This window comes from Maylandia zebra, linkage group LG6, assembly GCF_041146795.1.
Source record: "Maylandia zebra isolate NMK-2024a linkage group LG6, Mzebra_GT3a, whole genome shotgun sequence".
In the NCBI taxonomy this organism is placed as follows: domain Eukaryota; kingdom Metazoa; phylum Chordata; class Actinopteri; order Cichliformes; family Cichlidae; genus Maylandia; species Maylandia zebra.
This window is the reverse complement of record NC_135172.1, coordinates 18,032,567-18,060,209: the sequence shown is the minus strand read 5'-3', so window position 1 is coordinate 18,060,209 and position 27,643 is coordinate 18,032,567. Positions and strand designations below refer to the sequence as shown.

The window sequence follows — 27,643 nt, the reverse complement described above, 5'->3', positions numbered from 1 at the left end:
ATCGCTTTAGTCTTGTGAATAAATTGATCACACAGGCTGCTTGCTCATCTGGGACTTCCTTTAAAACAGAATCATTTATAGCAGAGTTGAGTTTAAATCGAGGCTGAGCCTAAAGAAGTAAAAGAATTTGAAGCCAGACAGTGAAGTAATGCTTCAAAATATCAGGAGCACCAATGGGTAAATCAAAGTGTGATAATCCAGTCCTGACCAATGCAAAGGAATGATCTTCAGCTGCTCCCTTATTTCCCAAGAGGTTACCACTGCGGATGGATCCACATATTTGATTTGGCACAAATTTTACGCTGGCTGCCCTTCCTGATGCAACCCTCCTGTTTATCCGGCACTAGGATTACACCAGCTTGCGACCCCTGAGGCTGGGTTCATGTCTCCTCCTGGTCTAGAACTGGGAATCTTTCATGTGTAAGGCAAATGTGGTAATCACTACACAACAGAGCATACACACAGTATATATATATATTTTTAAAAATGCACAAAAAAGGTCTTTACAGTATAAACACAGATTTCCTTCTTAACAAAGCTGAGGTTTCAATAGTGAACAGATATTTGGGTGGAGCATCAATTTAATAAATCCACTTCATAAGCTCTCACCTCAAAAGCATGCCATATTGTAACTCTTTGAGGCCTGCATTTTTGGTACTTTGCCTCATCATGACCTTTTCTGGCACCATCAGTGTTGAACTGCAGCACCTGCTGTTGGTCGCAAAGGGTTAAAGTAGATAAAGCAGCTTGCACAATGATTAGTTTTGGAGAAAATCCTCAAACGGGGCCGAGATAATCTCTTTTTTAATATAACGGCACGTTTGCAGCCACATTTATATACAGCATAATAATATCACATGAGTGAACGGGCTCATATACATGCACGTTCACACACATGGATGCCCACATCTTAGCCCACCTACACTGTGACCTTATATTTGCTTAATGAGGAGCTTAGTGAGGTGTGTGTGTGTGCAGTCATTGTGTATGTGTGTTTGTGTTAGATACACCCCAGTGAGTACAGCATGAGTGCAGAATGCAGTAGTGCATAACTGTATACTGTACTGTAGTGCAGTCAAAATGTACAGAAAAACACCTGCTACATTTATCACAAATAACATTTAAGCAAACAAATTTGTTTTAAAAAAATCAGTTAATCTAGCTGCATTTTCACCATCTTAGTTTGACAATGTCTTATGTGACAGATTAAATATCTTGAGAACTAAGTAGTTTACTTTCTTCCCTTGAAAGCTGCTGGCGTCTCCTTTAAACGAGGGCTGTGATGTGATCAAAACCCTTTTTAAAAGCTTTAATGAAGCCTCGAGTCTCTTTGTCTTTTTGGAAACTTTGCACAATAAATCCATACCGACAGATGCGGTAATGAAGGTGTTCTCTGGTCACATATGCAATTTTCAATGCCTGAAATGCCGCTGTTGTTGTTAGCATAGCTCTTAGCAATCCCATAATGCCTTGTTTGGTTGGAACATGGCCATCAGTGGCTGTGTTACAAACCTGCCAAGTAATTAAAAGGACTAACTGGACATCTGAGTTGCAACTCATTGCATGGAATAACAGCAGATTGACCTCATTCTCTATAGACCTGCACTTTCAGGGTAGTGAAAGCATAATGAATAAATCAGCATAGATGCAATGAATAATATGTACAATCTCCTTTACAGATATCTATAACATTGTAAGCTGTGTGCTCAGGGTGTGTTGAGCATTCATAGATATACATACCTATCATTCAGGCTATTTTTTAACTAAAACCTGGTTGTTCTGAAAACAGATGGTACGTTACAAAGCTGAAGCCAGACAAACATTACTACACAGGAAATAATCACTTCGATCGAACTGCTTTGAATTCTTGTTTAACTTCAGCAGTTATAGTTATGGGCTCGTTCTCCACCTCTTTGCACTCGCATTTTGAGCGTAGTTTGTTTTGCAAAAAAGAGACAAATCATACATCAATCAACATTAAATATGCATTTCACTGATAGCATTAGGATTAGTATTATCATTCCAGTTTGAATGCTGTTATCACAAACTCTACTGGGAAAGATAATGCATTGAAACATATCTGTGGCAGCACTCAAATGAACATGGCAACGACTGCTTCACTGAGTGTTTAAGAGAAACCCAAGCAAAAACAAAAATCTTTTTCATCTAGTGATCACAAAAAAATCATAAACAACCATAAAAGTTCAGGCAGGGAAATATAATACATGACTAAAATAGGGCAGCCATTATTTTTTATTTAAATCCTAATTGAATTGCATTGTGTTATCATTGTATTAAAAGCTTATGTTTGATTGCTCTTTTGCATCAGTGTGTGCGTGCTTTGTTCAGATGACAATGAGTGACGCTCGCATCTGTTGGACATTCGCTGTCAGGCTGCAGAATTACTTGCAGAAAGCTGACTTCAGCTGTGTCTGCTTGAGAACTTGATCAATAAGACACAAAGCAGTCTCGCTGCTAGCTGGCAACATGGTGGGCTGGTGGGGTGAATACGTGTGAGTAGTGATGCCTCTACCTCTCAGACTGTGTTTGGTGCATTACTGTTGTGTGTGTGTGTGTGTCCCTGTGTGCTACTGTGTGTGTTTGCTGCAGTGCCCCTGCTGAAGGGCGAACAGTAAGGCCCTGGTCAGCATGATGTAGACCTCCTGGGACGTCCTGGGGTTTTTGGATCAATACCTTTCCTCCTGCATCTCCCTGCATCACTGTTCTCATCCCTCCTCACCCCGTGGCTTGACTTTGGGCTATTTATGGTATCTCTATGGATTAACAAGACCCTAACGATCAATGGGCCAAACTTACTATCACTGTACTCCCCCTCCACTTCTCACTTTGTATCTCTGCTTGTGTCAGCTCCTTTTCTCTGGAAAACTTTTAGTCCTTATATTTTTCCCTTGTTGTCCTGAAATGTTCAGAGCCAAGAGAAGTGTAATCTCAGGACACTGTCACATTCACGCTGCCCCACAAATAGGAGCAAAAATGAAGGGAAAGTCTTTTTCCAATGCACATGCAAGGTGATGCAGACTGTGTTTGTACGAGGATTGTCACATTGTCCTTTTGCTGTTGAAGTAGCAGATTTAAGTCGATTGTTTGTTCAGTTTTTTTGTTTTTTCACTCTTCTGTGGCTCACTATGAACGCAGAGAACATGCTAGAGGAAAACTTTGTCACCCACAGCAATTTAGCGTCAGAAATAACAATTCTAATAGGACTATCCAGACCACATCTTTAAAAACGTGCTGGTGTAATTGTGCTGTTTTTGCGACTTTATGTGTCAAAGTCGCACCCAGATCAGCCTTTTCACATAGTATTAAACCTCTTTTTATATATGTTTTTAAATGGTTTTCCTTTCAACCAGGGATTAATCCAATCCAGACTCTCGTTATAAAATGCCCAGGGAAAAAATATATTTAAAGGGATAGCAGATTCTGTTTTGCATTCGCTCTTGCATAAATAACAGAGCTGCAAATACTCGAAAAATGACAGCGAGAAGTTTGATTAGTACCATTCATGACAAATGAAGAATGGATTTTCCTAAACAAATCTCTTTCCAAGCTGAACTGTGCACAAGCTGTGTGACGTACTACCCTCATTAAAATACCAAAAACTGGTTGGTCATCTCTGTGGAGCTCAGCACGAACCCAGTAGCAACCACCACCTGTAGCTCAAAGTTAGAGTCAGACTTAGTGAATCATGAAAGATTAATTAAAGAAAGACTGAAAATAATTAATTTTTCAGACTTTCAGAAGTCTGATGCTTTTTGTTGCTGTAGACTACTTTGGACTATTGTGCGAACAAAGCCAGCTGCTGGTCATTTGCGGTGATCGTTGCTCTCTCTCGATTGTACAATGTGCATTTGGTAAATTATGTAATAAAAGCAGGGATTACCATGATGTTTAATAAATGCATATCTTCGCACATCTACTTCTTTTACTGTTTCAAGCTACCTCCACAGTTTATACTAAGGCAGCCTGATCAAATGCTGGCTCTTTCTGGTTTTAAAGGTGATTTTTTACATAATATATAAAAATAAACACATTGCTTCACATCCAGCTCTAATTTAGATTGCTATCCTTCCAATCTAAGCAAGATATAAAACACCACTGAGCCAAACACACTCCCAGACTGCATCTGATGTTGTTATTCATAAATCTATGGACGCCGTGGTTTGCTCTTCTCTGTAACAATAGTGCCGAGTTGAGCACAATGGCACCCTGACCCCCTTTCCTTTAGCGGCAATCCCGATTAGCTAAATGACAATCTTCTCCCGTGCCATTGTTAGTGTATTAGTGTCTTGAATCCCTGTGGAGGCCAATAACTCAGCTCAGCTAATCACTCAGAGATGACTATCGTTCAGTTGTCCATTGTTACAAGCTAGCGGGGTAATTGTGTTTACGTGTGTGTCTGTGTGTATGTGTGTGTGTTGGACTGAGGTGATGAAGAGACTGAGGAGGGAAGGTCTATTACAGTACGTGCAGTGCAGCTGTTTTTGCCACCGTGTAGCTTCTCAAAGGTATCAAGGTATCACTGCAGCTCGCCTGTAGACCTGACATTTGAAAAATCGAAGTAGCGTGCTCCCTGACAGTGATGTTGGACCAAAAGTTCTGTTTAAGTTTTTGATTTGTCCTTTTCATGTACAAACATAGATAAATGATGATTTTTTTAAGCATGCACATTTTTATCTGTTTTCAGGGTCACCCTGAAATGATTACACTTCATGTTTTCTCATTAATATATCAAAAAATGAAGCAAAAACAGCTTTTTGGACTGCTTTTTAATGTCAGCATCATCAACATCAACATACAACATCAGCATCATCAACATCAACACCGGCGCTATAAGATGGCGCCGGTGAGGTCGGCTGCCGTCACGACTGCTCCGACCACTTTTTCTTTGTCTTTGTTTTTTAAGTTAGTTTTCAGCGTTTCTAAATCGGCAAAATCATCACCATTGGGTACATTAGGTATGACAGTGACACTCTTGTTTCTATTGGTATACAATGTACTCACAATTCGAAGTTTTTAACTCCGGATCCGAGCTGGCCGAGTGAGATCTCGAGGGAGAACAAAGGGAAGCGGCGGCGGCCTAGAGGGAAGCGAGCCGGCGTCAGGAACAGGCTGAGAGCTCGTGCACACCGCACACCTCTGCCTAGCATCCTGCTCGCCAACGTCCAGTCACTGGAGAACAAGCTTGACGACCTCAGGGCCAGGATAAAGTTCCAGAGAGACATTCGGGACTGCAATCTCCTCTGCTTCACCGAGACATGGCTGAACCCAGCGGTGCCGGACCACGCCATCCAGCCGGCCGAGTTCTTCTCGGTTCACCGCATGGACAGGACACGGGACTCGGGGAAGTCAAGGGGAGGCGGCGTGTGTTTAATGGTGAACAACAACTGGTGCAACAGTGCGAACGTTGTTCCTCTCACACGCTCCTGCACACCAAATCTGGAACTACTGTCCATCATGTGTCGTCCTTTTTATCTACCTCGGGAATTTACATCGGTCATTGTAAGTGCCGTTTATATTCCACCACAAGCGGACACGGGCACCGCCTTATGCGAGCTGCATGAGGCACTCACACAGCACCAGACACAACACCGGGACGCTGCGCTTATTGTGACGGGAGACTTTAATAGCGCCAACCTCAAACGCGCAGCGCCGAACTTTTATCAACACATCACCTGCCCCACCAGGGGTGAAAGGACACTGGACCACTGCTACACTACGGTCAAGGACGGCTACAAGGCACAATCCCGCCCCCCGTTTGGCAAATCTGATCACGCCGCCATCTTCCTCATGCCAAAATACAAACAAAGGCTGAAACAGGAAGTTCCGGTTCAGAGGAAGGTCGCGCGCTGGACGGATCAATCGGTGGCCGCGTTACAGGACGCACTCGATGACGCAGACTGGGGCATGTTCAGAAACAGCTCCGACGATGACGTCAACGTGTTTACGGAAGCGGTTGTGGGATTCATCAGGAAACTAGCGGATGATACCGTGGAGACAAAGACTATCACAACGTTTCCCAACCAGAAGCCGTGGGTGGATAAAACCATCCGCGACGCTCTGAGATCCCGCACCGCTGCCTACAACACGGGACTCATGACGGGGGACATGGACCCGTACAAAGCCGCGTCATATAACGTGCGGAGGGCGGTGAAAGAGGCGAAGCAGCGCTACGGGAGGAAACTAGAGTCACAACTCCAACAGAGTGACTCTAGGAGCCTGTGGCGGGGACTAAGGACAATAACGGACTATAAAGCACCAACAACCGGTATGACGAACGCGGCCGTGACTCTGGCAGACGAGCTGAACACTTTCTATGCTCGCTTCGAGGCTGCAGCTAAGGTCTCCAACAATGCTAGTGTTAGCGGCGCTAACGGCTGCAGACAGGAAGATACTGCCAGCACCGGAAACGTGCTCGTCATCTCCGAGCATGAAGTAAGGAGAGCCTTCAAGAGAGTGAACACCAGGAAAGCAGCAGGACCAGACGGCATCCCAGGTCGTATCCTAAGAGACTGCGCATACCAGCTAGCTCCTGTGTTCACTGAGATATTCAACATCTCTTTATCTCAGTCGGTGATCCCCACATGCTTCAAAGAGTCCATCATTGTTCCTGTCCCGAAGAAACCCCACCCTGCTTCTCTCAATGACTATCGCCCTGTAGCCCTCACCTCAGTAGTGATGAAGTGCTTTGAACGCCTGGTCAGAGACTTCATCATTTCTTCACTACCAGACACACTGGACCCACTACAGTTCGCTTACCGTCCAAATCGTTCCACAGACGATGCCATCTCTCATCTCCTCCACACATCACTCACTCACTTGGACACTAGAAGGGGGAATTATGTTAAAATGCTCTTCATAGACTACAGCTCTGCATTTAACACCATAATTCCCTCCACACTCACCACCAAGCTGGAGCATCTGGGACTCAGCTCATCTATGTGTCAGTGGATCTCCAACTTCCTAACTGGCAGACCACAGGCAGTAAGGATGGGCGGACATGTCTCAGCCTCCACCACTCTCAGCACTGGAGCCCCCCAGGGGTGTGTTCTGAGCCCCCTGCTGTACTCTTTGTACACATATGACTGTGTGGCCACTACCAGCTCCACCACCATCATCAAGTTTGCTGACGACACCGTCGTGGTGGGCCTGATCTCTGATAACAACGAGACGGCCTACCTGAAGGAGATTAGGAATCTGGAGAACTGGTGCCAGAGGAACAACCTCCTTCTAAACGTCAGTAAGACAAAGGAGCTGATAGTGGACTTCAGCACTAAGCAGGAGAGGAACTACCAGACCCCCGTCATCAAAGAGTGCCCAGTGGAGAGAGTGGACAGCTTCAAATACCTCGGAGTTCACATCACGCAGGACCTGTCATGGTCCTGTCACATCAACACCGTGGTGAAAAAGGCCCGACAGCGTCTCTACCACCTCAGACGCTTGAGAGACTTCCAACTGCCCTCCAAGGTGCTCAGGAACTTTTACTCGTGCACCATAGAGAGCATCCTGGCGGGAAACATCTTAACCTGGTTCGGGAACAGCACCATGCAGGACAGACGAGCTCTACAGAGGGTTGTGCGGTCAGCTGAGCGCACCATCCGCTCCGAGCTCCCTGACCTGCACTCAATCTACAGCAGGCGGTGCTGGACCAAGGCCAGGAAGATCGTGAAGGACCTCAGCCATCCCAACAACAGACTGTTCTCTCTGTTGAGGTCAGGAAAGCGATTCCGCTCCCTGAAGACCAACACAGAGAGACTGAGGAGGAGCTTCTTCCCGCAGGCGATACGGTCTCTCAATCACACCACCACACAGTACTGACCCACACATATGGTTCTTACACACACACTGGACTTTCTGGACTTTGTTTTTGCACAACACTGGTCACTATATTCTTCATTTCCGGTTAATACTTGTACAGCTGCTGTTATTGTGTATATATTTATTTATATTTAGATTTCTTCATACATTCTTATATAGTTCTATATTGTGTATTGTGTATTTTGTTGTACAGTTATTTTATTTTCAACTTTAATTTATATATTTATCTTTATCTTATTCTTCCCAGTTAAATTTACCCTTCATTCTAATTTGTGTTGTACAGTTATTTCATTTTTAACCTTAATTTATATTTTATTCCTTCCTAGTTAAATTTACCCTTTTTAATTTTTCATATTTATTTCCTATCTTATTCATAGCCTTTTCCTTTTTTGTTTTCTTTAGGTCACGAGCAGTTGTCCAAGCATTTCACTACATATCGTACTGTGTATGACTGTGTACGTGACAAATAAAATTTGAATTTGAATTTGAATTTTGAATTTGAACATCAATCTGTTCTTCTCAGCAGGATGGTTGAAAGGAGAATGGATGGGGAGTGAAGGTGCACAGCCACATTCAGGTCCTTTTTTCAGAAATCCTGCATTTTATTCGTGGAGCTTTTAGAGATTTAGGAGTTTTTCTTGTGTTTTCTTGGCTAATATGTTGTGGTTGTCTTTTGTTGAAATGTAAACACCAAAATGAAGCGCTTGAAACTTGAAGTTCCTAAGGAAGCAAAGACTGGAGCCGCTCCTTTTTTGCATTTAGAGGAACCCACTGAAGTGGTCTGAGCATCCGATCGGATGTTTCCACTTTCATTAAAAGTAACTGGTAGAAGATCACGAGGTAGCCCCAGAACAGGCTTGATAGATTATATCTCATTTGTCCAGGAAAAAGAGAGGATGTCAGTGGTGCAAGGGCAGGAGTAGAGAGAGTAAACAGCAGAGCAGTGAGTGTCCTGATTTCAGGCCACTGTAACAGCCACTGTTACCAGTGTTGAGGTTACTTAATTACTCCCTGGAGAAAGTAATTCATTACACTACTTGTTACATTACTTATACATTACTTCATAAGACAACCTGAAATGCATATAAACCATAGCCCCACATGCTAACACACCAATCTCTCAATGAGGACACACACTTTTTTTTTTTACAGTGTTTAAATTTGAACATGAAGCGAAGTTTGAAACCAGAGCAAAGAGACTTCAAAGTAATTGCCACAGTGATTATACTGTAGAAACATGTACAGGTGTAAAGGAGGCTTTAAGCCTGACTGCCCTTCATTGTCTTTGTTACCTGTTCAAATTCAGACTCTGGCTGCTTGGCTGGGGTCAGCATGCACTCAACTTTAAGGCCATTCTTGATTCTTGACTAGTTTGTGTTAATGTGCTGTCTGTGCAGCTGCTTGTGGAGAGCTGATGTTATATTTGCAAGAAAAAGACACCTTTCATATGATTTTCTTTCCATTTGCCCGGCATGCAACTGAAGAACCTTTGTAATGAAAGTGATTATGTAATTGTAACTGTAATGTGATTACTGAATTTAGTGCAGCAATGTGTTACATTATTGTGTTACTGAAAAATGTAATGTGACACGATTAGACACGATTAACATGTTTACACCCAACACTGAAGATAGCTGTGTGTGTGTGTGTGTGTGTGTGTGTGTGTGTGTGTGTGTGTGTGTGTCTGTGTGTCTGTGTGTCTGTGTAGCAATACACAGCTGCTTTGATCTCTGAGTTTATATCAGATACAGATTTCTGTATATTAGAGCAGAGGATCTGGCAATTGATTGTATAGCTGTGCAGGAAGTTAGACAGTTGATTGCCAGAAGGTTAAATTAAGTCATCACCTCAAAAGTAATAGATGTCACTGAGTAATTTCCTGGTATGTGTGACATCTACCTTAGCAGCTGCCCAGACTGTAACAAAAGGATATTTGTATTTCCCTAATCCGAGAAACCACGACCACTGAACTGGAGGTTGTAATAGGTCAAATACTTTGAACATGAATCAGACTTCAGAACAAATAAATCCCTGCTGTAACAACCTTGAAATGTAAGTTCTTTCTGTTCCCATGTGTTAAATAAAAGTAGAACGAAACAAACATTTCCATTTCCACTCTCACAAACTGTTGTACATGTGGTGTTTGAAACACAATATTCCGTTTAACTTGTGATTAACTTTTATTTTTCATTATCCATTGTTTTTTTAGGGGTTTTTTATGCAGCCATATATGATAAATGCCACTACTTTGAGTAGTGGCATTTATCATATATGGCTGCACATTACAAAGACATTATATATTATATAACATGTACAAATTAAGGTTCAAGAATTTATAAACTACAGTGCTTCTGGAAAAACACCTCATACATATGAACCAGTCTCTGAGAAAATTATCTCACTGCTCACCACATTTATTACCTGCAGAAACATTTTTTCTTGTGAGTTTATGGGCTCAGTTACAAGTTTAGCATCTTTTTTAAATACAAAAGGAATTCATAAATCATGATCGTGATTGCAATAGTCTCACGTTGACCTGGTCGCGCAGGTGGCTGCTTGTACTTCATCTTGGTTAAATGGTAAATGGCCTGCATTTGTATAGCACTTTTATAGTCCATAGGACCCCAAAGCGCTTCACACTACATTCAGTCATTCACACACACATTCACTCACTGGCGATAGCAAGCTACATTGTAGCCACAGCTGCCCTGGGGCGCACTGACAGGGGCAAGGCTGCTGGACACAGGCGCCACCGGGCCCTCTGACCACCACCAGTAGGCAAACACGGGGTTAGTATCTTGCCCAAGGATATTTGGTATGCCGCCAGGAGGCAGCCTGGGATCGAACCACTGACCTTCTGATTAGTGGCTGACCTGCTCTGCCACCTGAGCTACAGCCACCCTGGAGGTTCCTTACTGTTAAAAGGGAGTTCTTCCTCCCCACTGTTGCTCAGTGCTGCTCATAAAGGATCATCTGTTTCCTGGGTTCCTCTCACCAATATTGCCCTTACCTTCCGGTATAAACCACTTTAATGCAACTAGGGTTATGGTTTGTTGCTATATAGATATGACTGAAGTAAACTGAATTACAGCAGTGTAGACTCTGGGAAGGGGCAAACCTGTGATTGGTAGGTTGGTAAATGGCCTGCATTTGTATGGCGCTTTACACAGTCCCTAAGGACCCCAAAGCGCTTCACACTACATTCACCCATTCACACACAGGGGATGGCAAGCTGCCCTGGGGCGCACTGACAGAGGCGAGGCTGCCGGACACTGGCGCCACCGGGCCCTCTGACCACCACCAGTAGGCAAACACGGGGTTAGTATCTTGCCCAAGGATATTTGGTATGCCGCCAGGAGGCAGCCTGGGATCGAACCACCGACCTTCAGATTAGTGGCTGACCTGCTCTGCCACCTGAGCTACAGCCACCCTAAGTTACTACTGTCTATGTGTGCAGTGTCCCTCAGCCTCTCACTTGCGACGTGGTCACCGTCTCTCAAGTTGAGCCATCAAAACTGAAGTTCACAAACTTCAGAAACATTGTTTTGTTCTTAGTTAGATTGCTGTGCTGTTAAATTAGCCGGTACAACATCACACTCTTTGGCTCCTGTTGGTCTCAAACTGAAAAACACATTTGTTACTCTTCAGCACATTGTGATTCTGGTCATGGTTTAGCTTTGGGTCTTTGTGTTTGAACTTTACAAGCATGCACTAAGATGGTCAACAGAAATGCAAGCATTTTCACTTTTTGATTAGATGATTAGATGAAACTTTATTAATCCCTCGGGTGGGTTCCTCCGGGAAATTCAGTTTCCAGTAGCAAAGCACCGAAAGAAGTTGCATGTTACAGATACATTAAGGGGAATGAGAGTAAGGATATAAGCATAAATACACCACATATACACATATACACATATATAGATACAGAATATACAATATGGATAAATAGGATTGCTCATTTGAGTGAGTATATTGCACAGTGATTATTGCACAGTCAAATATAAGAAAGAGACAAAAAACAAATATTGCAAATATTGCAAATATTGCAAATATTGCACCGTGTAGAAAAGCCCCTACAACTCAGTTGTTCCCGCCCTCCCTTGTCCCCCTGTTTCTCCTCCCTCTCCCCTCCAGTGAGGAGTTAAACAGTCTGATGGCGTGTGGGACAAAGGAGTTTTTAAGGAGTTTTTATAACAGTATTAGGATTTGATAATAACTGGAAAATGTTCTCTTACTTCCAGCTGTATTTTGGGGTGACATCGCATTAGATGAGGAAGACCTGCGCATGTTCCAGATTGACAGGACGATAGACCTGACACAACACACACACATGCACACACACTCTCGACAGGGGCACACGTCTGGTAAGTGGACTCACTCTAACTGTGACTGTCTTGTGTTTTCTTTGAAACTCTGTCATTACCCATCAGTTGCAGAGTAGAGTAGCTTGAAAAGGAAGGAAGTAAACAGGAGGTCACCTGAGGACAACAGGATCTGTCATCGTCTAATTTTTCTTTTCTTTTTTTTTGTTTGCCAGGTGGAATCGAGGAACATGAAACTCTGAAGAAGAGAGGGTCTTTATACCTTCTGCTAGAAAGAATACGTAGGTTTGGTTTTGGTAAGCAAACTAAAATTCATCCCATGCTGTTTTTCAAACTTCATGAAACCTGCTGAGTCTGCATGGTGGAGCTTAGGGACTTTATTTAACTTACTTTGTTAGTCATTAATGTTTATGGAACTGAATGACCTAGACAGCCTATTGGTTTTCTTTGCAAGCAAAATTTCTTTTCCCCTTGCAACTGCAACCAAGAAAAAAACAATAAAGACACAGTAAAGCATTTAAGATACATAAATTAGGCTACAGTCCCAGTGAGATAAACTTTTTTTCTTTCAATTCAATAGGAATCGTGGTGATATGCTGTGTCATGTGAAAGAATTTCCACAGGACATTATACAGTCCTGCAAACAACTAAGCACACCCCATGATTCCTTAGCTAGGAGAACCACCGTTAGCAGCAATAATTTGGAGTAATCATTATCTGTATGACTTTATCAGTCCTTCGCATTGTTGGGGAGGAATTTTGGCCCACTCTTCATAACAACGTCTCTTTCACTTCTTTGAGGTTCGTGGGCATTTTGCTTATGCAAGCTCTCTTAAGGTCCCGCCATAGCATTTCAATCGGGTTGAGGTCTGGACTTTGACAGCATCATTACAACGCCTTGATTCTTTTCTTTTTCAGTCATTCTTTTGTAGATTTCATGTGGTGCATGAGATCATTATCCTATTGCATGACCTAATTTGGGTCGAGCTTTAGCTGTCAAACAGATGGCCTCACATTTGACTCTAGAATACTTTTGTATACTGGAGTTCGTGGTCTACTAAGTGACTGCAAGGTGTCCAGGCTGTGTGGCTGCAAAACAAGCCCAAATCATCACTGCTCCATCACAGTGGTGACAGCTGCTGTGAGGTGTTTTTTGGTGATATGCTGTATTTGGTTTTCTCCAAATGTGGTGCTGTGCATTATGGGTAACCATCTTCATTTTAATTTCATCTGTGCAAAAGACATTGTTCTATAAGTTTTGGGGTTTCTCCTGGAGAGCCTTCTAAACAAGCCATACTTGTTCTCTTTCTAAGTGTAACTGTCATGAACTTTAACGTTTAACACTTTGGGGCCTGTAGAGTCTCAGATGTAGCTCTTGGGTTTTTTGCAGTCCAAGCGTTGTGGGTTCATCCAGGTTGTGGCACTTCGTTAGTACACAGCTGAATGCTCCAGACTGCCGAAAGTTCTGGTTTTATGGAGGTGCTCACACTTTCTCATGATCAGTTACTTGAGTGCATTTAATTAGCAGCACCTGGCTGCTATTTCAACCCTTAATTCCAATAGAAGCAGTAAGGCTGTACTACGTTTTTCACCCTCTGCTTCTGCAGTTTAGTTTTGCTTTGTGACACAGTGAAATATGTCATGTTTCACAGATTGCTGTGAAAGCTCTCTTTTTCACATGGCTGTAACTACACCATAAACTTTTATGAGGGCCCACTCATGAAAACCAAAGTCATACCACAAATCAGTGACAAGCTGATTTTTCTAGAAGAAGCACCAAATAATCACATCGTAGAAAGTAACAACCATGGTAGCTTGTTAGAAAAGTGCCTTTTCCTTCCAAGAATCCTCAGACAACTTGCTCATCTTTCTGGGATGATTTTAAATTGAAATTTCATCAAACCCTAAAAGCCTGTTTTGCTGTTTAGGCAAATGAAGTACTTCACAATGAGGAAATAGAGACACCAGAAGCAGATCTAGAGACTGAATCCATTACAAGTTTACTTGTTTTCAGTTCTTCCAAGTGTTGATAGACCTGACAAAGCTGCAACACAACCTCTGGTCTACACACTGATATCTGGCAGCACTGAAAGTTTGCTATACTTTTATTTTTAGAACTTGACTCAATGTAAATGTAAAAAGCTGCATTGCATTAGCATAACTACATTATGTCTGTTTGAGTTTTATTACTGTGGGCCTTTAAAACAAACTGTGAAAGGTCAAATATAACAAGAAGCATCATTATCCAATACTGTGGAAGCACATTTATGACCTCATATTTATAACATTTATTAGGTTTGAACACAACACTTAATTAACTGTGACTTTTCCTCTCACCATTCTGTTAGATTATCTCCCCAAAAATGACAGCAAGGGAGCTGCCAGTCCAAAGAGCCAAAGTGGGAAAGCTGGGAAGAATGGAAAGTTTGTGAAAACTCGTATTCCTCGAGCAGCCACTTCCCGAGCTGAGAGGATATGGCCTGGAGGAGTCATTCCCTACGTCATAGGAGGAAACTTCACTGGTAAGCAACTCCGCTGGACGGCTGCCCGATCAGCAGTAAATCACACACTCATGAGTGATTGTGTAAAAGGAGGATGTAAAATTTGTGTGTTTCAGGCAGTCAGAGGGCCATGTTCAAGCAGGCCATGCGCCACTGGGAGAAACAGACATGCGTGACTTTCATTGAGAAGACAGATGAAGAAAGCTACATAGTCTTCACCTACAGACCCTGCGGGTTGGTTTGGAAATGTGTGTCTGTTTGTGATTGTGTGTGTACCTAGAGTTCACAAGTGACCTTGTCACACAGAGAGACGATGTGGTCACTCAACAATAGCTCTACTTTCCTTCCTGTCCTGCTCCTGTTTCCCCATCCCACCAATCACGGCGCTTGGCTTAAGTGTTTGTATGTTCGTGCAGTTTTTTTGTTCATATTCTGGAGAAGGGCATTGTTCTGTCGAGTGGCAGCACGGTGGGTCAGAGTGTGTTTGTACAGTGGTGACACTTCAACTGACTGGATGGGAGGTTGTAGGGTGCCTGAGATCAGGGCATTTATCGCTCTGAGACAGTGTTGTGCACATGGTTGAAAGAGTAGGATATCCAGCTCCAACTGTGACTTTACAGAGTTGGTGTAAAAATGACCTAGAAACAATTCTTATTTAACAAGTATTAATAATGTCAAAATGCAGAATTCTCACTCGTTCCAGCTTTTGCTTATATGACAAAGTGTTTTATAGATGCAAAATTGGAGCTTTTGACTTGGAGTAACAAAAATTTTAATTCATGTTTTTGAAACAAGGATTTTCACAATATATAGATTTTTTTTTATCCAATGTTCTGCTAGCACCACAAAAGTTTACATTAAGAGACTGTGTAGTTATTACAGTATGTGTACATCGATTATTATTAGCGGTTATTGTGGTTAACAGAACAGACACATTCAAAAGTTAATATTCAAGACCAAATATCCAGTACCTGCTGGTTTCACCGCATCCTTGTCAGTGTTATTATAGTTCCATTTTCTTTTTTCTTTTATCCGTTTCTAACTGTTAAATGGGAGTTTTTCCTTCCCACTGTCACCAAGTATTATTAATAGGGAGTCGTCTGATTGTTTGGGTTTTCTCTCCATTAGTGCAGGGTCTTTACCAATATAAAGTACCTTGCAGTGACTGTTGTTGTGATTTGGTGCTGTATAAATACAATTTAATGTATTTTTTTGTCTTTGTTCAGTTAGAGTTAAAAATATTTACATATTTGGGGCCTTTTTAGTTTTTATTGCAATACGAAAGAAACCAGTGCCTTTGCATTAGCCTTGGGTTACCTGCCCAACCCAGTGAGGTAAATCAACACCCACGTTTAATATAGTTTATAGCGGCTTTTATTATTAAAATTGAACCAAGTTTTACAATCACAGCCTAGCTGGGTCACAGACACGACATCCCAAAAAATTTGACCAAATTTAAAAAGAAGATCATAACATTTTCTAAGACTTGCTTCTGACTGCTGAGTCATTTGAACTTTTAACACTTATTTGATCAATTATTTTGATGCATTGAGAAATGTAACCTTACCTCAACATTCAAGCTGTAGATGTGTAGAGTCAAATTTGATTTAAAAAAATAAATAAATAAATTTGGAATTCAGTTTAGGATTCTTTTAGTGTCTCTTGCAATATTTTTTTGTAGTTTTAATTTGGTTTCTCTTTTGGTTTGAGTTAGTTATAATACCCTTGTTGACTGTGGCAAAGTCACATCTTGAAACACTTTTTTTTATGGCTGGAGAATTAAATACAATCACATGCTTGCTTGCAGACTCTCTGTACCTTTGGAAATTTTCTCGCAAACATGTTAACAGACTGTGGTATCAAACCTCGTAGACTAAAATGTGCCCATGGCATCATGAATCAAAAGCACTGAAGCACATTTAAAGGAAAAGTTAACGGGAGACAATAAACGTCTCCAATTTTAGAGCAATTGTAATTTATATGTGAAGTTTTTGGACAGTGTTTTTGTGTAAAGAAGGAATTTAACTTGTGGTTTTCTTTTTCTGAAATTGTGAAAGACATCTTTATAATTTTCCAATAAAGAAATTGCATTTTTGATATCTCCAGCCGTGCAGCCACAAGCATCAAAAATACTTCAAACCATAATATTTGTTGCCTGATGAAGCTCAAAAAGTTATACATGGATGAGTCCAAATGAGGTTGCTTTTAAATGTAAAAACCAGCAGGTGAGGAAAATATCTATGTGTTAACTGGTGATGTCACTTGCTCGTGTTCTGTGATTGGTTGGCTGCATTAGGCACTTTAAGCTGACGTCTAAGTACCCTGCAGGTTGGATGTGCAGTGTGGATGTGTGTAAATCAGACAAACAAGGAAACATAAAATAAAAATGCACACATAACCACAGTACATGTACATCTGTTGTGTGTTTGTATGAATTTACTGACGGTTTCCCTCCACCCCTCCACCCCCCCACCCAAAAAAGCAGAGAGTGAGACTGTATCTACTCCAGTGACTCCTGATCCTTACCGTGCAATCAGCTCACTGGATAACTTTAATCAGATTTGTTAGCCTGGCACGAATGTCTCTGCTACCCAGCAAAAGAGAAGGAAAGCGTGTGTGTGTGTGTGTCTATGTGCATGTGTGCGTTCTGAACAGCGATATGTGAATTCTCACAGCGTTGGGTTATGAAACCGCAGCATTATCAGAGTGTTTTATGTACCTAAATCCTGCCGCTTTTCCTCTTGTGGATGTAGTGGAGGCCAGGAAATCCTGAAAAGATGTGTGTGCGCTTGTGTGTGTGTGTGTGTGCGTTTATTGTTACTTGAACATAACACTGCAGATTCTTATTTCCACTGCCAACTGTGTAGTAAATTACCTATCTCTCTGCTATCAACTTCCTACTAATCCTCATTAGGTGTTGTTCCTATGTGGGTCGTCGTGGAAACGGGCCCCAGGCCATCTCCATAGGAAAGAACTGTGACAAGTTTGGCATTGTGGTGCATGAACTGGGCCACGTCATTGGCTTCTGGCACGAACACACGCGGCCCGACCGTGACGATCACGTGACCATCATCCGGGATAACATCCAACCAGGTGAGACCTATTATTAGACACCTGTGGTCTCTGCTGGGATCACTCAGGTTGTTTCTAGACGCAGACAAACAGCAACGCTTCTAGACCGAGTGTGTGCGTTTCCAAATTCACACTCAGTCTAGAAGCTGAGTGAGTGTGAATGAGCCTTTTAATGACTGTGAAGTCACCTGGACCGCTCTCGCCACAGTCTGTCACTTCTGCTCAAACACACCTCTCTGCACCACAGTGTAATCTGACAGGTGTGAAATCATATCACACAGCAGTATCTCAGACCTGACCCACGGCTTTATTTAGAAGCAAATCAGAGCTTCCTCTGCTGGACTTTAAGTATTTGAATAAAAGCCCCAAGATACCCTTTCTGTTCACATTTAGTCATTTTATTTTTTTTTATAGATGTGTTGCGCAGGCTGTTTGCTTTTGCACTTATGAAAGCAAACTAAGTAGTTACAGTCTGACTGTTGATCAAACTAAAACCTCCTCATGCTGCTACATCTGCATGTGTGCAAATATTTGTGCGTATGTGTGTGTTTGTACGGCGTGCGTGGAATTTCTGGTTCCCAGGCCAGGAATATAACTTCCTCAAGATGGAGCCAGGGGAGGTGAACTCTCTTGGGGAGCCATATGATTTTGATAGCATCATGCACTACGCCAGGAACACCTTCTCACGGTAAGCAGTGGTTTGAATTTCAAAGATTATGATATGCCAAGATTGATTTAGTTATTAACAGTAAAGTCTGGGCTTTTTCTGTGTTGTGCTGTTGTTGTTTTGTTTGGTTTTATTATATTAGCTCCAGTCTGTCTTTCCGTGCGCAAACATCAGCTATGCATAAATTAAACACCTCACTTGTTGTGTTACTCACATAGTAACACAACAAGAAACACTGTGAACCAGCGTTGGTATAATTGCCAATTAACAATTTTTAGGTGTCCTACCCACATGTCAAAAGCTTCTTTCTCACATGATCGCTACATAACCTCAGGAGAATCAGGTTGGGACCCTGTCCAAAGTTGATCTTTTTCACATGCAGTACACAGCAGGAAGTAGTTCCCACTACCATAAATGCTCCTTTTGATTCAGGAGATGCTGCTGCTGGAGGCAGCAGGACACAGAGCTCTAGCTTTAAAACAACCTGATTGCACAATTCTTACATCTGTTCAGCTGGGCATCATACATTGCTTACACTAGGTAGCTGGCAGGCTAAAGCTCGTTTAATGTCCAGTCTGATTGCTGCGCAAGTTTATAATGTCAAATGAAGCTCAGAGGGGCGTCTAGAAAAGCGCATGAGTGAAAATGGCAAACTTTATTGTAACGCAAACTATTTTCACCTGTCATTACCATGTCATGTATTTCATACTGTTTGTTTTTGCTTTGCAACTTTTATGATTTTATGATTTACTTTGCATTTGAAGCATATTTGTGCCCTACTGAGCTGTGCTTGTGTTGACTTTGACAACTATAGCACATTTACTTCATCTGAAATCAGATGTGTTTACATGATGCAGTGAAGCTGATGGAAGCCTTTCAGAATTAAGAAATCTTTTCCAATTTTTTTATACATCTGCACCATTTAAAATGGTGAAAAAAGTTTGGATTTGGCAGCAGAAAGTGTCATGGGTTTACTTTACATTTTTTCCGACTGAGGATGCTTTTTAATCTGCGCCATACCCGCTTATATAAGCCCTCCCATTCCCCAGTCAGTTCCAATGCACATGTTAGAGAAAACACAAAACTGCAATGGTTGGGTGAAAATTGTTTGCTTGTCCATACTGTTAGATTGTTGTTTAATTTTACTGATGTGTTGCAATGACATGTTGTCTCTTTTCTCTTCGCTGAAGCGGGATGTTCCTCGACACCATCCTTCCATCCAGAGATGAAAATGGGGTCCGGCCTGCAATTGGTCAGCGGACCAGGCTCAGTAAAGGAGACATTGCACAGGCAAGAAAGCTGTATAGATGTCCAGGTACAGATGCTTTTACTTTCAGTCTGCAGTGTGTCTGTGCATGTTTGTGTGCGTCAGTGAATGTGAGTGCTGTCGTCATAGCGCATACCTAAAAAAATTACTTCTGTTTATCTGCTTACGTCTTTGGCGTAAGACCGGCCCGGCCCTCCATTCTCCAGGGTCTGGACATGAAATTGAGTAACATGTTTTGTTTTTTCATGTGATGCTTCCCTCCATTTTTTCAGTGTCTTTTTCTCACACACACACATTTCAAGTGCACGCCCGTGCTTGTCTGGCGTTCCTCTGGTCCCCGGTGAGTCGTTCTAATGTGATCTGGATCTGTTCTCACAATGAAGTGCAGCGATGTCACAAAGGTTTATAATTGCAAATGATGCCATTACTTTTGACCACATATGAAAACACACAGACGCACAAACACAGTTCCATCCCCAAGTCTATGAGGCATCATCAGTTCAGCCAGCTAACGTCAAAATCGTCACCCGGGCCTGGATGTGAGGTCTGACGAGTATGCATGCCAAACTGTTGGCATGGTGTTGGTCATTTTGATTACGTGTACTGTTCTCACAAATTGACAGCAGCAAAATCAATGCGTATCTCTAAAGCAAAAGAGTCAGCATTACAGACAGAAGAGCTGCTCTGGTTTCATTGTAGAAACACAGTAAAATTTACTGATCCTTTAATGATCCTATTTCTGCACTTGCACCTGGATATCTATAAACTGTTAAGTGCAGTGTGTTATTGTGCGATTTGCAACAGCACACCAAAGTCCAGCCATGTATGCAGGCAAACTTCAGCTATAGGAGGTATGTGATGAAGGTACTGTGGAGTAGTTGGCTGAATAACTGAACACTGAACACAATAAGCTCTGTGCTTCATGATCTACGGAGTGTGGGACACAATAAATAACATATTTAAATAAAACCACAGTTTTATTTTATTAATGTATGTATTCTGTTACTATATTACTGCTGACATATGCAGTACTGTGGAAAAGTTGTGATTTGCTCTTCATTTCTTTGCATTTTGCTTTCAAGGAGCCAGTTTAAGGAGAAATTAGAAAATTAAATATTTTTTTATTTAAAAAATAATTTAAAATTATTTTTAATTTCTTTCAAAGATTTATTTTATTGGACATTAGCTGCTTTTTAACAACTCATTTTTAGTCCAGTCTGTGTACCTGACCATTTTCAGAGGAATTGTGTTGGTTAATTCACTTAAAACTGATCTATTAATCATTTAAGCATAAAAATGTGCCTTTGCAAATGTCCCATGTCTTTATTTCAATCTATGAAGCAACGCCAATGATAACACAGTTTGAGTTCAGATTGTGTTTTAAGGCATAAAATAGTATTTTTGCACTAATAACGTGCTAATTAAAAACATAAGCTGAAAACTTGCTCTGCAGTGTGTCCCTAAATAATTTGAGGAAACTGAATAAGTAGAGGACAGAAAAAGAAAATGAAAAAAAAGTATCTGAAACTCATGGATTCACTAAATAGTAATATAAACAATCCAGCGAAGAGCTGACACGGGACCTGCAGCTGGACTTTTAGTTGATCCATCTACCCAGTCTCACCAGAAATGCTCTCAGTTGAAGGATGGCTGTCAGGAAGCCATTCTTAAGGAAGGAAAATGGAGAGAAAAGGCTGATGTTTGCCAAATTACACAAGAACTGGAATGAAAGTCAGTGGTAACAGTTCTTATGGATTGATGAATTCAAATGTGTTTCATCCCCAAGTCTATGACGTGTCAGATAATTCAGCCAACTAATGTGAAATTTGTCACTCGGGCCTACTTAAGACGTGTGAGATCTGACATGTGTGTATGCCAGCAGTTTACACAGAACCACAATGGATGGCGGTGGTCATTTGATGTAAGTGTGTTCTCACAAATTTAAAGGATCAGTGCACACACTACACAAGATTCAGAGCCATACCTACATGTAAATGTAGTCTCATTTACTGTTACACCTGAACACACACATATATTACATTTTAAAAGACATCAAACTAACTTAATATAACTCTAAAGATCAACATAGGAGGCAAAGTTGATCTGAAAGCAAAATCCACAACAGAACACTTTCAGTCATGGATCGGCCTCCCCAGAGCCGGGAGCTCAACATTACTGAAGCAGTATCATTCTGACAGAGAACAGAACAAAAGGCAGCCAACATCCAAAGCTTTGAATGTCCTGCAAGAATGCTGGAGAACTATTCCTGAAGACTACCTAAAGAAATTACTAGAAAGCTGCCTAAGAGGGTTCAGGCTGTGTTGAAGAAAAAACTGGTCACACCAAATACTGACATTCAACCTCATTAAAACAGTACACACCTATTTCCTATTTTCCTAGCAAAATATCAAGAAATGATGGGTGGCTCAGTACTATATGCATACATACCATTAATAATTTTGATTGTCTATAGTGAGCAAGTCTGTGTTAGTGGGTCTCAGCTGCAAACAGATACAACTTCAGCCTTATAAGGTCATATTTGAGTGATACCATATTCACTGACAGATGAACAGAGCCCCAGGGCATTGTGGGGGGAAAACAGCATGCATCATGGGATTGGAGGGGCACATTTGGCTAACCTCCTTTTGAAAGAGAGTGACAGCACTGAACTCAAGATGACGGATAAAGAGAGAAAAGCAGCGGGTTTGTTTTTTCCATTCAGCCCTGTTGTTCTTTTCCTATGTGATGAATTAAAAGTTTGCCACTTCTATTCACTTACAGTCAGTGACTTTACTACTGAGGAATGTTTAATTCTGCTAAATGGTGAAAGGGCTTCATGACTGAGGTTGGACCTCACATGAACACGGATGCACACAGGGACAAAAAAATGTAGCCTCCTACATGCAAAACTGAAAGAAGCCAAAAGCAACACGGAACGCGAGTTTGTTTCTACGTCAGAAATAATGTCTAACAGTTTCCATATGGATGCATCAGATAATATACACATAAATGGCTCACAAACAGAGCATGTCTGATGCTATTGTTTTGAATAAATAGCCTGAAATATATTTACTTAAAATGGCAGTTAAAACATTTTGTGACGGTTGAGAGTAATAATAAATATGAGAGCCATGTGTTCTTTAGTAATGTACCGATTGTAAACCATCAGTACAAAGCTGAAAGGACTGCACACGATGGCAGGGTTTGCCACAAAAATGTAACTCCATTTGTGTGTGTGTGTGTGTGTGTGTGCGTGTGTGTGTGTGCGTGTGTGTGTGTGTGTGTGTGTGTGTGTGTGTGTGTGTGTGTGTGTGTGTATTGCAGCATGTGGGGAGACGCTCCAAGAGTCAACAGGCAACTTCTCATCTCCTGGTTACCCCAATGGATACCCTTCATACACACACTGTGTCTGGAGAATATCTGTCACACCCGGAGAAAAGGTGCGCACATACACACATGCATGCGCACACACTCAGTAGCACCCTACAGTGTAGTGAATGTGCATGCAAAGCCAATAAAAAATAAGCAACCTCTGCCAGAGTGACTGGATATTGATTAAGTCTTAACACTGCAGGTAGGCCACTCTTCCTGTCCTCTCACTCTCCTTATCTTCAATGAACAGATCTGTACTAAACTTACTAAACACGTTTTTGCTGTTGTTGTTGTTTTTCCATATTTTTGCTCTGCCAGATTGTTCTGAACTTCACCACCATGGATCTGTACAAAAGCAGTCTGTGCTGGTATGACTACATTGAAGTTCGAGATGGATACTGGAGGAAAGCTCCGCTGCTTGGTAAGAGGCAGGAAGCAGGCTGACTGCCTTAAAATTAATTACTCTATTACTCCCTGACTAAGTTAATGAGTAACTTCACTCCTATTTTTAGCTTGTGGCAGCTCACTTTTCCTCCACTCCACTTGGCTTTTAAAACTCCGAGATTAAGAAGCAGGAGCAATTTTCTAAAATAGATAACAGGCTTTTTAAACTCCTCTTGACTCATTTAATTGCTCTTAAGGCTGTGTTAGGATTGACAACTGCGCTAATTGTATACATCAACACAATCTGCACTAACACACATAATGGTGTTATGTGAAATCCATGCGAGGAAATACAGGTGAAAGTTGATGAGATAACAAGATGCTTCACAGCTGTTTAAACTCCTCTGAGGCAAAAGTATTGCAGCAGCAATATAGTTTTCTCTTCTTGTCTTCATGCTTCCACAGTATGCTGTTGTATTACAACACACATACGTGTAGACACACTACAGTGCACTCTACTTACACAGTGTGAATGCCTGTACATTCTAAGTGGCAGATGACTTTATTTTTTTCTGCCAGCTGCAGCGATCGCACTGAAATGAACGAGGAGGCTGTAACAGTGTCATGTTGTCAGCTGTGAGTTGCATTGCCCCAGCAGTCACTGAATGACACGACTTAAAGGGTTTGCTTTTGCGTGTGTGTTTCACAGGCAGGTTTTGCGGAGATAAAGTTCCCGACGTCTTGATTTCAACTGATAGCAGGATGTGGATTGAGTTCCGCAGCAGCAGCAACTGGGTAGGAAAAGGCTTCGCTGCCATTTACGAAGGTAAACGCCTTCATTCAAACAAACTAACAAATAAAAGCATTCGTACACTCGAATCCAGAGACCTTTAATAATTACTGTGAATAATAATTCCAGCCTGTGAATTTGATGACCTTATGTGCTCTGTGAGTTATCTCGGGGCTTTCATTATTCATAGTGTACACAGACTGTGTTTCAGGTGTCTTTAGTCAGTGCAGCTGATGCACACCCAACCTTTCTCTCTCCTCTCGTCTTCCCCGGTGCAGCGATCTGTGGAGGGGAAATCACCAAGGACTCGGGGCAGATTCAGTCTCCCAATTATCCTGATGACTACAGACCCTCCAAAGAGTGTGTGTGGAGGATCGCTGTATCTGAGGGATACAACGTTGGGCTCAGCTTCCAGGCCTTCGAGGTGACTCACTCCTTTTGTGTGTGTGTGTGCCTTTCTGTGCATGCATTTATGTGTATCCCGTGCTTGTGCTTAGGAATGTCTGGGTCAAATTTCACGCTTGTAGAGCTGCTAAGAAGTTAATAAATGTAGTGGTGCATGCATGTGTGTGTCTGTGTGAGTGTGCAGGGACACACAGCAGGCGGCGGAGGATTAGTTTTGTAGTTTGAATGCTGTTGAAATGTCAGGTTGCTAAACGACTCAATCTGACTCCACATGGGTAAGGTCAAAGGTCGTGTTTTCAGTTTAGCTTAGATTAAGAGGGAAAAATGAACTACGATGCAGGGAGACGATTAAGCATGAGCGATTAAGCCGATGTAAAAAGGACGATGTTTCGTGTATCTCACTGTTTTTGTTGTGCATACCTCTGGTGCAGATCGAGAGGCACGACAGCTGCGCTTACGATTACCTGGAAGTTCGGGATGGCCCGCTCGAAACAAGCCCTCTGATTGGGCGATTCTGTGGCTACGACAAACCCGAGGACGTGCGCTCTACCTCACACACGCTGTGGATGAAGTTTGTCTCAGATGGGACTGTAAACAAGGCCGGCTTTGCTGCTAACTTTTTCAAAGGTGTGTGTGTGTGTGACTATGAGAAAAAGAGAAGCTGTGCGTCAGTTGATTGTGTTTTCACAAAGCATTTGTTATGCACTCTGACGTGTATGTGTGTTTTCAGAGGATGATGAGTGTGCCAAGCCAGACAATGGTGGATGTGAACAGAGGTGTGTAAACACTCTCGGCAGCTTCAAGTGTGCCTGTGACCCAGGTTATGAACTAGCCCCTGACAAGAAGAGCTGTGAAGGTAACAGTTAGTATGTGTGCCTGGCACGCTGCATTCCTGCTTCTATGTGCATTCCTCTGTATTGTGTTTCTGTAGGATGTGAATGTTACTTGGCAAAATAAACTAAAAAACATCCGAATGGTCGCCGTCAACAGGAAAAAAACATCTTTCTGATTCATGGCCACATGCTTTGCCCTGTAATCCCTCAAGATTACTCTGTAATGAGCAACATATTGAAACAAATAACCAAACCACTTCTGAGAGTGAAGGAAATTAAAGCTATTCTAGTGAAATTAACTTAAATTGATGCCTTTCAGTATTTCTTCAGAGAAGTAGCCACATTTTTGTACACATCTGGTGGTCAAAAGACAGTCAGGAGAGACTTAGATGAGGCAGGTGTTTTGTGAGTATCCTATAAAGTCACACATGTTGTTACACAACATGCACAGATAAAGATGCCCGCTAATTAGTGCTAACATATAAATTAAATTAAAATACTACTAGATTACACTCAGTGAAATAAACTGGACTTCTTGGTCAGGCTGTTAGCACAGTGATTCACACAACAAGGAATATTATTTATCTGACAATTCCCTCGAGAGTATTCCGACAGACAAACACAGCTAAGAGGCATTTCAGAGTTTTAAATTAAAAACAGTGAAGCCTCAAACAGACCCCGCCCCTAATAACACAAAAAGCAGTGAGTTAAAATAAAGCACAGTTTTGAAGAAAAATAGCTTTAGAGACTGAAGCTGTTATTTGTATCAGGGCGTAAACCTGGATATTTCTGTGGTAAAGGTTTTGGGGGACCGACCAGAATTTGTGGAACTGCAGGTGTTTGTAGTGCAGTGACTCTCCGGGGCACAGACATGCAGCTGACGTTTACGCCTCTTTAGCTTAGGTTTTGGACTACAGGTGCTTGAAAGTAGCTGTCATAAAAGAGAGACAATAATAAAACATTTTTATATTTAAGGTACCTAGATTACTCATTGCTTATTTATACAGTGATTAGCATGCATGGAAACGATCCCCCTTAAAAATTGCTACTCGATTGCCATAGAGAAGCAAAGTGAATTTGATCAGTTTTTTCTCTAGTCTGTGTTAACCAGCAAAGATGAAAAGGTAATAAAACATCCTTTTAATTTTTGGAGCATTTCAAAAATGTGGAAGGTTAAACTGTTCGAGTAAAATCAAATGGTAACATATCTGTCTGACACCTGATGTATGCTCACCTTGGGCTAGCTAGCTATAGCATTCTTAATATAAGATTTTTGATAATAGCATAACAGCATTGCTGTTGCCTTATAATTAGTTACATCAATGCCATATTTCCTCTAATAGTAAGTGACCTTTTCTTTAAAAAAAAAAGGTTAACCTGTCATTTAAAAAAAATCCTGCTGTTGAAGGAAGTGAAATCATGTCATGTTGTAGTAGTTGTAACAGTGACCAAAACATCATTTCACTTCTGCTTGACGCTGGAGATTCCTGGTGCTTCATAATAAAACATATACAGTTGTGCTGAGAAGTTTACTTACATTCATCATGGGCATAAATACCACGACAAATGGATCTAAGAATGAACTTTAATGGCTTTTAATGATTTCTTTCTGTTCTCTTTTTCTTTTCCTTTTAAAAATATAGGGTGTATACGTTTGAAGTTATTTTGGAGTTTCTTCAGTCCACACTGGGTCAAAAGCAAACATACGGGATCAAATATATAATTGGTTAAATATCTCTTTGCAAGCTGCACCTTGACAAAACACTTTTAGTAGCCATCAACAAGCTTCTGGCATGATTCTGGTTTGATAGATGATCACTGTTTTTGGCAAAATTGATAGATTTCCTTTAAATTGGTTGGTTGGTTTGGGAAACCTGTTCCAGAAGCTTAATATTAGCCTGCTTTCTTCATTCCAAAACCTGTGGAATGATCCCAGGTGTGTTTGGGATCATTTTCCTGTTGGAACACCCAGTTGTACTCAAGTTTCAATTGTCTACATCCTGATTGTAGGTAACATTGAAGAGTTTGGAGGTAGTCCTGCTTCTTCATTATTTCATCCGCTTTTTTGCAATATCCCAGTACCACTGGCAGCAAAACAGCCCCAGACAATGATGGTGCCTCTACCGTGCTTCACAGCTAGTACAAAGGTCTTAGATTTGAAAGTCCCTCAAACATACATCTATTCACATTGTGA

General features: G+C 41.6%; 1 protein-coding gene across 4 annotated transcripts in view; it reads left to right on the top strand.

The window, feature by feature from the left end:
• Positions 1 to 27,643, top strand: part of tll1 (tolloid-like 1) — a 62,088-nt gene that overhangs the window by 13,593 nt on the left and 20,852 nt on the right. For all 4 annotated transcript variants that reach the window (XM_004549274.3, XM_004549275.3, XM_076884799.1 and 1 more), the window contains 13 exons: positions 12,078 to 12,200; positions 12,374 to 12,454; positions 14,507 to 14,680; positions 14,776 to 14,893; positions 17,574 to 17,752; positions 18,314 to 18,419; positions 19,589 to 19,713; positions 22,990 to 23,105; positions 23,356 to 23,458; positions 24,131 to 24,247; positions 24,490 to 24,635; positions 25,048 to 25,243; positions 25,347 to 25,472. In XM_004549274.3, the coding sequence (XP_004549331.1) occupies positions 12,078 to 12,200; positions 12,374 to 12,454; positions 14,507 to 14,680; positions 14,776 to 14,893; positions 17,574 to 17,752; positions 18,314 to 18,419; positions 19,589 to 19,713; positions 22,990 to 23,105; positions 23,356 to 23,458; positions 24,131 to 24,247; positions 24,490 to 24,635; positions 25,048 to 25,243; positions 25,347 to 25,472 (1,710 nt within the window). The remainder of the gene's footprint in view (positions 1 to 12,077; positions 12,201 to 12,373; positions 12,455 to 14,506; positions 14,681 to 14,775; positions 14,894 to 17,573; positions 17,753 to 18,313; positions 18,420 to 19,588; positions 19,714 to 22,989; positions 23,106 to 23,355; positions 23,459 to 24,130; positions 24,248 to 24,489; positions 24,636 to 25,047; positions 25,244 to 25,346; positions 25,473 to 27,643) is intronic.